Source organism: Petromyzon marinus, chromosome 7 (assembly GCF_048934315.1).
Source record: "Petromyzon marinus isolate PM22_M1 ecotype Great Lakes invasive population chromosome 7, UKy_Petmar_22M1.pri1.0, whole genome shotgun sequence".
In the NCBI taxonomy this organism is placed as follows: Eukaryota; Metazoa; Chordata; class Hyperoartia; order Petromyzontiformes; family Petromyzontidae; genus Petromyzon; species Petromyzon marinus.
Window position 1 is genome coordinate 475158 of NC_133673.1, and position 12737 is coordinate 487894.

A 12737-nucleotide genomic window follows, 5' to 3' on the forward strand; every position below is an offset into this window, starting at 1 on the left:
CTGCAACACCAGTTTATAATTAGTTCATGTTCACTCATTACTGAGAAGGCTGGTAATACCAACGCTGTGCAAATAACACCCACCCCATCCTGAGTCCTGAGGTCATGCCATGCTGTTTTGTGTAAACAATGAATGAATACTATTTTCCTTCTGCAATGATCGCACTTACCATGACCACAGTTTCTATATGAAAGTTTAACATGATCAAGAAAGGGGCTACGACATAATTTATACTTTTGTAGTGACTGTGAATGTCACTGTGTGGTGCTAGGCTTGCAAAGCCACGGCGGATGTTGTCATTATGTGCAGCCCGCTTACTGGGCGTAGTACCAGCCCTATCAGGGCTTGGGTGAGCACTGGTCAGCGCGGTGGCACCACGTACAATGTGCAGTGCGGGCTCCCAGTGGGGGAGCGAGAGGGAGCGTCAGCCAGCCAGGGTTACGTTGGGGCATGATACGCCGGTTGACCTGCCGACACATGACCGGATGATATTGGAGGGGGGCAACCGGTGGACGGGGGCCGTTGGGTGGTCACATGGTATAAAGGAGCTCTCGGAAGCTCGAGAGATCTAGAAGGTGGGCGAATATAACCAAAGAGTGTGAAGATCTACATCGGGTTGAAGAAGCCTCTAGCCACGTGATCCGGGACCCAGCTCGTGGTCTGGACCGGGATAGCGAACCGTGTCTGGTTCTGCCGTAGCGTGGTTAGATGGGCGTTCAACGCCCAACTAACCATGCGTGTGTTGAGTTGGTGTAATAAATAGTGTTGCTCCCAAGACAACGTCTGCAACTCAGTTGGACTCACTACACATTTATGCTGTGTACAATCTTAGTTATGACCGTAGAACACTGTGGCCGATGCATTTTGTGTTCTAGTTGCTGAATGTGCACACTGCGGCGAAGGGAATCCTGTACAGTAGTGGGATTACCAGCTTGGGATGTTTTTCCTACTACTCTTAGGATCTTCGATAAGTTCCTTTGGTTGCCGACTGAAGCAACTCTCGAGGCAACACAGTTCTTAAACGCAACGGTTGTGAAGGTGTTGCTTTTCTCCGGTCTCTTAAACTGACCAATATAAATTGAGTGCTCACTGCCTTTCGTGCCAATAACTTCCTGAGCAGCACTAGTCTGTCACGCGGAATAAATCGCCACCTTTTTTACAAGGGACATTTTTAAAAAATCAGGATTTGTCTCACCCTCACCAGAAACGTCCCTGTTGGGGTTGAAAACCTCAAGGCCTTTCCAGGGAGGAAAATACAATATTCCTAATTTTTTAATGTCATGATGTAACCCACCATTATAACCAATGGAAAGAGCATGCTCCCCGAACACTACAGGAATGGGCCAATACATTTTCAGAAACTCCCGCTTTAGAGGATATAAAACTAAGGGGCAGGTAGGAGGCTTACCACCAAACATGGAACCCATTCACTACCTCTCCTCTAGTGGGCATTGATTTTTAAGAGCATTCATGAGGGCATTTAGGCACTTCTCCCCCTCCCCCCCTTTTCTCCTCCTAAAGGGGTATCAGAGCAGACAGCAGCGGGTTGGGGAGTTTATTGAAACAGTTGATTGAAACATGCGGTGTAGACAGGTTTCCATTGCACTGTAATCCGTAATGTGTTTGTGCTGGTATCAACCCTCCTGTCATATCCTCTGTGGTGTGAACCTGATATCGTTTGGTTAATCAAATACTTTTGGGAAAATCAGGATAATTTTTTTGGAAACTGGATATCCGAATGATTTAAAATTAAATATTTGACAACTATAAGTCAAGAGCTTCCATTTCATATGCATATATTTGTAGGTAATGTGTTGAACAAATAAGATGATGATACAGATCCCTAACCAAATATATAAAGACTCTGCCTCAGTGTTAAATATTAAACTGTGTGCATTTTCATGATATTTTATTGATAGTTACTCTTTAAAATATTAGGTGACATTTCATACCTCTTCCATGCGATAATTAGGTAAAATGTAGTAGTATTTCTTGGGATAACCGGTTATTCTGTAACAGAGGCAAGTATGACACGTGAATAAAGTACTGTACAGTCTTAAAAACGAACTCAAAGTAAAAAAAAACATCATACACTGGAAGATGTCCTGTAATGTATGATGTACTGCTATCAATATCACAAACGCATGAACAAATTATTCAATGATCAGTACCAAATTCATTTATTTTGTTGAAATCTTTAAATTCTTGCCATAACTACATTCGCAGCCTAAAATATTAGCAAATATGTAAAACAACTACAAACGATTTGTTTAGCAATTTCCCTCTTCAATTACCTACATTCAAGTACTGTATAAGGACGATGTATGAACTTCAAATGAATGTTGATCATTTTTGTTTAAAATAAAACCTGTGACAAAATAACGCAATATTTATTTGACTTTTTGCAACTTACCTGCCCTTGAGGAAGGCCACGTATATGATGCTGGTATAGGAGTTTACAAACTTCAACATGAAGGACTTGAAAATTAGCCGGGTTTCAAATTCTTCTTCCGTTTTTGGAACCTCTGGAAAGAGATGAAAGTCGCAGGACGCTGGGGTTGTGGCCATGGTGTGGAGAGTCCACAGGGCTCATCTGGCCATCGGGGACAGGGACAGCCCGACACGAGCTGCCAGCAACTGGCGCCCCCTAGGCGAGCCATGCAATCGGCTCCCCCACACTCCCAAACCCAAAGGGCAGTTCTAGGCTGAGATTTGTTAAACTGGGAAACATTTTGCCCTTATTTTCCATTTCATGTTTTTTGTAAACATATTTTTTAAACAGAGGCATAATTATTCGGTTTGTCTGTCCATCCGTCCATCTGTCCAATAAAATATCATAAAAGTTGAGAAATGAATGATAATGCATATTCCCTCTGTAAGCACACGGGAATTGAAATAATCACATCTTCGTTATTTTATTTGTATATTTTTTATTTGTATTTTCCCCTGGAATTTGGCGCCCGAATTAACTTGGCGCCCTAGGCAACCGCCTAATTCGCCTATATGGACGGCCGGCCCTGAGCGGAGATTATCCATAAGGCCCTGCGAGCGAAATTAAGGGGGCAGTCTTCTACAAATGCTGAAGACTATTCACATCCATCAGTGTGAACACAGTTCTACCACCATCGTCATCGTCGTACAGTTGTAATTGCTTGCAATGTGGGTTTCCGTAGACAATACAATGATCCATTTGTTGAAATAATGACATCAATATGTGTTCGTGGGTTAGACCACGTAGTAGTGTTATGCCAAAATATATTGTCATTAACCCTCCACCACCCTACAAGATTGTTACATTTCAATAGATTAATTATACGTGCCTATTTAAAATGATCAAATGCTGACCAAGACCCAGCAGTGGCTGAAACATTTTATCGACCGAATCTAACACCAAACGTACGACATTTAATCGAACCACTTTGAGCTTATTTCTGGGTAGTGCACCCAGAAATCACTGAAAGCGCTAGCAAGCTGGGACATGGCTATAACCCCCCACGACTTACACAGAGTAAGGAGACCCTCATCCAGCAGTGGATTGACAAAGGAGCTGTACACGCATGAGCGCATAATTAAGAATGAATAATAATGAATGATGCGGTCATGCGTGTATAATCAAACATAGGACAGTGGCACAGCGTGTTTAAGGTTCACGTGCAAGTTAAACTTTTTTTTTTACCAGGTAAGGCCCTCTGAGCTACATAGCTCTTTTTCAGAAGCGACCTGGCCACAAACAATAGCTCAACGAAGTGGCTTATCATGTTGACATTTGTAGCACCGAAATACTCTAAACGTGGAGCGAAAACCCGGAGGCCCCGGAGAAAACTTCACACGACCACGGGAAGAACATGCAAATATTACAGGTACCAGGGTTGGGATCGAACCCACGACCTTCTGTATTCCAGGTGAGGCAGTTAAAGTTACCTCCTGTATACCAGTTGAGGTAGTATAAAGTTACCTTCTTGAAAATGAACTAGTTAAAGCTTATTCTCAAGAAGGTAACTTCATACAGTAATGTGTGCTGTGTCTAAACTGAAGGTTTAAAATGGAAAATTGTTGAATTGTAGCATAACAATTATTGTAGCTAGTGTGCTTTTTTAAATAATTGTTTATATAATAAAATAAAACGTTTCATAGCCAATGATGCCATGTAATGTCGAACAAGACAACAGGGAATAGACTGAAATAGAAAAGAGCATGAAATGTTTTCTCATTTGTAAAACCATTGAAAAATAGGCGTCCAGGTGTAACTACAGCTCAAATCACATGTGTGGCAAATGTCTCTTCTAATTTTGGTGCAAGCATGCTGGTGTCATCACTGCCAAAAATTTAAGACATGTTGCCAAGGCAACATGTTCGCCCGTTATGTAAAGATTAGCCTTTTGCCCGTCCAAGGACGGGTGTATTTCAGTAAATCTGAAACTTGCAAGCGAAAAGCAGATCACGACGTGATATTAATTGCAGCTATTCGTGTGCAATTTGTAAGGCTGCGGTTAGACAGATTTATTTCATTAAAGGTTAAATTATATTGTTCATCATGACGTCCTTTTTACTTCTATGTCTCAATAGCGTTGCGGAGGTCACGTGACGTGAGGGTTCTGCCTTTGTAGTGAGGGTTGTAAGCTGACGCTGAGGAGGGGGGAGGAGGCGCCTCGCCCCCATGTGGAGTGATGTCACCCGCTAATTATTATTAATGGGGGAAGGAGGTGTCCATTTGGTAGACCTCACCTCTTCATGATTATTAATGAGGGAAGCTGTTCGATGTGGAGTGATGTCACCTGCTCATGATTATTAATTAGGGGGGGTGCTACATGTGGAGTGATGTCACCCACTCACGATTATTAATGAGGGGGGATCCATGTGGAGGACGTCACCTATTCTTGCGTCTTTCGGTAAAGTCACGTAGATAAGGTCAAAGAAAATAACAAAAATAACAAAAAACTACGACGTTTCGATCGCAACACAACCAATCGTCATCAGGAAAAAAAAGATCGCGAAAGCTGCTGGGCAGGCTGTCTTAAAGGTTTGAAATGGGTGTAGCCCAAGGATCATAATTGAAGTGGGCGGGGCTAGTGATGTTAAAGTGAGAAATTTGCATTGTAATGTAAGTTCAGAGAGCTACCTCCACGACGACGAAGCCACGGAGGTGGCCATTGTTTTGTGAGAGATTAGCATGTCAATGTAAGATCGCAGAGCCACCGACACATTGAGGACAAGAGCGACGGTGGGTGGGTTAGTGTGAGACATTTAACCTGTTAATGTAAAACCAGAGAGTCCAAAATAACTACTAACATCGGAAGGTAGGATGGAAACATCACAGCCAGTTATGACTTAAACTGGTTAACAAAGTCCTTCCAATGATTGCTCAGTTTGTACACATCTTCTCGGTTGAAGCTGTCTGTGTCTATATATATGGATGGCTTCATGAACGAATCTTTGTTGAAAGCCAGTGGGCTTGCAAAGTACCTTCGACTTAGATAAATAAATTTCGTGTGAGCCCACCGCATTAAAACAATGATCAGCCACGGCCGAGGTATTGGTCCTATCGTGTTTCAGATCTGCCTTATGTTCACGAACACGGTCTGAGACATGTTGCTTAGTTTCTACAATGTAACTACTGCCGCAGACACAGCTTAGTTTGCAGATGCTGGGGTATTGCATGTCAGGGATCACATCCTTCACAAGTGGGATCAGATCACAAATTTTATGTACTGTGTTAAATCGAACCTGGATCTTGTGTTTGCTCATGATTTTGGAAATCTTTTTAGTGATCCCTGATATGTATGTCAAGCTGATGGTTTTGATTGGATTGTGTGGTCTGAATATCCATTAATCTTGAGAGCTTGGTGTATGTGGTCCAGTTCACTGGCTGGGTGATGACGGTCGGAAATACATCGAGCTCCATGGTGTAGAGTTTTGATGAGGGAATTCTTCTGGGATGGATGGTGGTGGGAATCAGGTTTTAGGTAGGCATCCATATGGGTGGCTTTCCTGTAGACAGAGTATCCCATTGACCCATCTGGTCTCTTTTCAATGAAAACATCCAAGAATGGTAAATTGCCATCCTTTTCCACCTCCATGGTAAATGTTATGGCTGGGTGTATGGAATTTATGTAGTTGAGGAATTGGTTCGCAGCTGGTCGGCCATGTGACCAGATGACGAACGTGTCATCTACGTACCGCTTCCACAAGGACGGATGTAGAGTGGATGCCTGGATGGCATATGTCTCAAAATTTTCCATGAAAACATTGGCTACAACTGGAGATAAGGGAGAACCCATTGGGGTACCTTCAACTTGTTTGTAGAATGTTCCATACCAGGGCCGGTACATCAGCATTCAGTCCTTGTTGGACCAAACCTTCAATGATTGCAATGGTGTCAAGCACAGGAACTTTGGTAAACAAAGAGACCACATCAAAACTAATGAGCAAATCACCTGGAGAAAGTGAGATGTCCTTAATTAACGATGCCAATTGAGCTGAGTTGAGTATAGCTGAGGTGGTCTTACCAGTGAATTGTTGTAAGGTCTCAGACAGAAATCGTGCCAGTTTGTAGGTGGGTGAGTCAATGCTGGAGACGATAGGACGAAGGGGTGTCCCTTCTTTATGGATTTTTGGTAAGCCATACAATCTGGGTGGTCAAGCAGCAGAGGTTTTTAAGGAAAACCGCTTGGTTGGTTCGATGAAAGATGTCGAATCAGTGATGATATTGTTGGTTTCCGTAACAAGGAAAACCGCTTGGTTGGTTTGATCAAAGATGTCGAATCAGTGATGATATTGTTGGTTTCCGTAACGAGGCGGTTGGTGGGATCTCATTTAATTTTGGTATAGCTACCATCATGAAGTAGGTCCTGAATTTTGTTATTGTATGTGGTTTTGTCCATGATGACTGTGGCATTGCTCTTGTCGGCTGAGAGGATGACGATGTCATCTCTTTTTTAATTGAGAAAGTTCAAAGTGCCCATCTTTACTGATGTTGCTAATAGGTGTCTTAGCGTTTTTGAGGATTGCAGCGATTTCCGATCTCACCATCCACCTCGTTACGAAAACATACAACATCATCACTGATTCGACATCTTTGATCGATCCAACTAAGCGGTTTTCCTTAAAACCCTATGCTGCTAGACCACCCAGATTGTATGGCTTACCAAAAATCCATAAAGAAGGGACACCCCTTAGTCCTACCGTCTCCACCATTGACTCACCCACCTACAAACTGGCCCGATTTCTGCTTTAGACATTACAACCATTCACTGGTAAGACCACCTCAGCTGTACTCAACTCAGCTTACTTGGTACCGTTAATTAAGGACATCTCACTATCTCCAGGTGATTTGCTCATTAGTTTCGATGTGGTCTCTTTGTTTACCAAAGCTGATGTGCTTGACACCATTGCAATCATTGAAGATTTGGTCCAACAAGGACTGCATGCTGATGTACCGGCCCTGGTGAGACACTGCCTCACCAACACTTACTTCACCTGGAATGGAACATTCTACAAACAAGTTGAAGGTACCCCAATGGGTTCTCCCTTATCTCCAGTTGTAGCCAATGTTTTCATGGAAAAATTTGAGACAGATGCCATCCAGGCATCCACTCTACGTCCGTCCTTGTGGAAGCGGTACGTAGATGACATGTTCGTCATCTGGCCACATGGCCGACCAGCTCTGAACCAATTCCTCAACCACATCAATTCCATACACCCAGCCGTCAAATTCACCATTGAGGTGGAAAAGGATGGCAAACTACCATTCTTGGATGTTTAAATTGAAAAGAGACTAGATGGCTCAATGGGACACTCTGTCTACAAGAAAGCCACCCATATGGATTGGATGCCTACCTAAAACCTGACTCCTACCACCATCAATCCCAGACGAATTCCCTCATCAAAACTCTACACCATAGAGCTCGATGTATTTCCGACTGTCATCACCTTGCCAGTGAACTGGAACACGTACACCAAGCTCTTAAGATGAATGGATATTCAGACCACACAATCCGTAAAACTATCACCCCAACCGTTGGGAAAGAACCATCTCAAGACCCAATCCAAACCATCACCTTGCCATACATAGCAGGCGTCACTAAAAAGATTACCAAAATCAAGAGCAAACACAATATCCAGGTTCGATTTAACACAGTACATAAAATTCGTGATCTGATCCCACCTGTGAAGGATGTGATCCCTAGCATGCAATACCCCGGCGTCTGCAAACTAAGCTGTGTCTGCGGCAGTAGTTTATTTGGGGAAACTAAGTGACGTGTCCTGGACCGTGTTTTTGAACACAAGGCAGATCTGAAACACGGTAGGACCAATACCTCGGCCGTGGCTGATCATTGTATTAATGCGGTGGGCTCACACGAAATTTATTTCTCTAAGACGAAGGTACTTTGCAAGCCCACTGGCTATCAACAAAGATTCGTTCATGAAGCCATCCATATATATATAGACACAGACACAATTTCAACCGGTACAAACTGATCAATCATTGGAAGGACGTTATTAACCAGTTTAAGTCATAACTGGCTGTGATGTTTCCATCCTACCTTCCGATGTCAGTATTGATTTTCGACTCTGGTTTTACATTAACAGGTTAAATGTCTCACACTAACACAGCCACCATCGCTCTTGTCCTCGGTGTGGTGGTGGCTCTGCAATCTTACATGCTAATCTCTCACAATACAATGGCCACCTCCGCGTCTTCGTCGTCGTGGAGGTAGCTCTCCGACCTTACATTTACATGCAAATTTCTCACTTTAACATCACTAGCCCCGCCCACTTCGTTCATGACCCTTGGGCTATACCCATTTCAAAACTTTAAAACAGTCTGCCTCAGCAGCTTTCCCGATCTTTTTTCTCCTGATGACGATTGCTTCTGTTGCGATCGAAACGTCGTAGTTTTTTTGTTATTTTTGTTATTTTCTTTGAACATATCTACGTGACCTTACCAAAAGACCCAATAATATGAATTCCTGCAGTCACGGAAACTTTAAGTCAGGACATCACCTCTTCATGATTATTAACGAGGGGGGCTGGCTGATGTGGAGTGACATCACACGCGGGACACACAGATATTCTTGGCTCATTATAGTAGAAAATGTGAATCTGTCCCTAAGTGTCAACCTGTGCTCGCGTGTGGGTTACATACCGATGACAGTGAGCCAGCGTGCAATGGAGCCATAAATCTCATCCAGAATTAGGATAATGACGAGATTGATGAGGAAAGCTGTAGCCATGATGATAGCTGAACGGTTGGATTTTAAGTAGGGGTCAGTACTGTTGGCCAGAAGCACGTTCATGGTAATGCGGTAAAATATCATTCCAACCACGATTGCAAATGAAAGTAAAACCTGCAAAACAAAATGTAAACAAGAATACAACGTAAATCAAAGGCAAACTATGCATATCTGTAAGAGATATGCTCCTGTTGTTTTACTGTATGGAATATTAAATGAATAGATTGGTGATTTTTAAACATCTGAATGGTGCTGGACTTTATAAAACCAAATGCAAAATGTAATTAGTTTTTAAATTATATTTTCAGATACCAATTTTTTACGAAGCTAAATATTCGTGACTATTCTTTGGTTCTTTTGGTAAAGTCACGTAGATAGAAAAATTAAAAATAAAGTGAATAAAAACACTAATGTAGACTGTAGCCTGGTTGTTAATCAGAGTGAGTGTACTGGCAGTCTATAATATAGACTGTAACCAGGTTATTAAGTTTGGTGAGTGTACTGGCAGTCTATAATGTAGACTGTAGCAATGGTTATTAACCTGGATCAGTGTACTGGCAGTCTATAATGTAGACTGTAGCCTGGTTCCTAACCTCGGTGAGCATACTGGCAGTCTAGATGGACTCGTCCGTCTGAACAACCGCCAGTGGTGCTAACGTTAAGAAAAAAACGCCACTTTTTTCAAATTTTCTTGCTGTGGTTTTCACACCTGATGATGATTGCTTGTGTTGCAATCGAAACGTCATGATAATTTTATTGTTTTTATTTGTATTATTTTATTATTTATGAATCCCTGCAGTCACAAAAGCTTTAAATCGAAATTATAATGTACTCGTTTGGCAACCTGAAACCAATGCAGCTCGGCTAGCGCCAGACAGACATGGTCGGATTTTTCAGTACCCGTCATGACACGTGCCAAATAATTTTGTACACGCTGCAGCTTGGTCATGTTTTTTGCCAGACGTCCCATAGAGTATTATACTACACGCCATGTTGGATATGTCACGACTTAATAGTGGCCAAATGTGTCGTAAAGCCTTGATATGAAAATTGCAGGACCTGACTATATTTTGCACGTGGTAATTAAATTACATATTCTGGTCGAGTATGATACCGAGGCTCTTTAGTTGAGTAGAAAACTGAATCCTGGAGTCTGCAACCACCACACCTAATCCTCCCACAAATCTTTTCACCTGACCTTGAATGCCAACCAGCAGAACCTCCGATTTTCTTGGATTAAGCAGTATGTTGAAAATCGGAATGGCCTAAGGATGGAACCCCTGTGGATCGCCAACTTGGAATGGCATAGGGGATGATTGTTCGCCACCAAGCTTGACAAACTGTCATATTCCATGTAGGTATGGCTCAATCCACCCCAATGCCATACCCGATACACTGAACCTTGCCCTTAGCCGCCAAATGAGTATCTCATGGTCGATGGTGTCGAAGGCGACTGAGAGATCGAGGGCAACCAATGCTGCGGCGTACCGGTCATCCATGATCTTGTAGAGATCATCAGTGATAATTAGAAGAGCTGTCTGAGTGCTGACTGCAATGGGTTGAATCTGCCCATTGTTGTGACGTGGAGAAGTAACCGCTACAGACAAAGGCGCTCAATGACCCTTGAAATCGTACTCAAATTTGAGATCAGGCGATAGTTTGCGGGGTTACTATGGCTCACGACAACTTTTTTTCAGGAGTGGTGTTACCTCCGCCATTTTTAACCAGTCTGGGAAACAGCCCTCGCTGAACAAAGATTTTCCAGGTGGACAATCAGCAGCACAAGGACGTCTGAGGCTCTGAGCATGATTTGAGAATTGACGTGTGAATGTAGTCCACTAGCCATGTCTTATTTGGCAGCTGTGCGATGAACATCGACACCTCTACCACCAATGTTGATGCTGGGGTCTCGAGTTTTGCATTGGTTTCAGGTTGATAAAACTCAAATGCCAGACCGGGACAATGCGCTGCCTTCAATTTTTAAACTACCGTTTTGACCGTCACTATTTTATTGGCAAAGAACATTGCAAGTACTGTGCACAGACCGGATTGACTAGTTGATGGGCGGTCGGACTGCAGCAGGCCCTGCACGACGCGCCACGGAGCACGGGGTTGCCAGTCGACTCATTGACACGAAGAACATAGAACGATCTGTGAGACTCAATAATGAATCAGTTGGCAGATCTGCAGGCCACTCTATAAGCGAGTTGGACAGTCTCACAACCAGTTTTCTTCCAAAGACACTCCAGCCTCATCCATATCTGCTTCGCTGCGATCGCCTTCGGTGAGAGCCAATTACTGTGCATGTTCCCTGTTCTCTTTGTGCATATTTGGATGGGCACGAGTTCATCAAGAACAGCACTGATGTAATTTTTTTATTGAGCTGCAAATTAATTGACCGTCGATCCAAGATTTAAACACGGACCATGATCGGATCTTCTGACGGAAAGCATTGTGTATGATACCGTTGTGACAGGTGGGCGTATAATCAGCAATGCCACTTTGCAAGTCACGAGACTGTGATCTGAAACACCCACATCTTTGAAAACGTCAGTCACAGTTACGGCATCAGTGGATGTGAAGATGTGATTGAGTATATTTCCAGCACGTCAGCAGCGCAAAATGTCGCGCTGCTGACGTGCTGAGTTAAACTGTGACTGTCGATAATCTCCGTGAGATCACTCTTGATTTTACCATAAGAACCGGTTGGTCCGGGACAATTGAGGTCACCACAGATTATGTAGCGAGAGCCAAGTGACCCACAGTCTAGCTGATTGGAAAGCTCAGAAAATAATTATGACAGCTGTGAAGACAGCGGTTGATAGATGACAACGATCATAAGCCCCCGCATGCTATTGGTTATTTTCACAAGGAGCAGCTCCAGTAACGTGATTGTTAATGAGACGCTCAGGACTTCATGGTGAATCGGTGCGATCCCTCCACAATGTGGACTGCCGGTGCCAGGCTTCCCATGACGGTGCTGATGTACAATAGTGTATGCTTTAGGTGTAGCCTCATGCTTAATTATGTCTGAGTCATCATATACCCAGGTTTCGGTAATGGCAAATATGTCGAGTCCACAATTGTTGATGAGATCGTGGATCAGCGCCGTCTTGTTGACGATAGAGCATTCAAAAGTTAAGAGGAGCCCTGGTCCAGGGTTTGGCAATGAAGGCGCTCTTCCACAATGGTGTGGATGTAGGGCGGAACAAGAACTGACTAGATCTGCAGCGCAAGCATGGTGCGAGAAATTGCAACAAGTGACGAATACGGGCTGGTCGGGGTTGGTATTTCCACAGCAGATCGTAGCATAGTGGGTGCGGGACTCGAGTCGTTTGAACCGGAAATTTGGCCAATCAGCAAGCCAAGAGAAGTTCCCGATATGGCCTCAAGTTCTCCAAGGAAGAGGGGCAGTCATTGATTAACCAGACCGCTCGGCTAACTCAGCCGGAGACCCGCGAGACCAGGACCCTGGCCGCAAGCAGTCGGGCAACAGCAGATGTC

The 12737-nt window shown here is 43.5% G+C and overlaps 1 protein-coding gene across 1 annotated transcript in view; it reads right to left on the bottom strand.

Annotated features, from left to right (window-relative positions):
- LOC116939820 (anoctamin-1-like) overlaps nt 1-12737 on the bottom strand; it is a 68017-nt gene that overhangs the window by 26213 nt on the left and 29067 nt on the right. Inside the window, exons 17-19 of the mRNA XM_032948652.2 lie at nt 9146-9347; nt 2414-2525; nt 1953-2010 (exon numbers count right to left, since the gene is read on the bottom strand). Coding sequence (XP_032804543.2) covers nt 1953-2010; nt 2414-2525; nt 9146-9347 — 372 coding nt within the window. The remainder of the gene's footprint in view (nt 1-1952; nt 2011-2413; nt 2526-9145; nt 9348-12737) is intronic.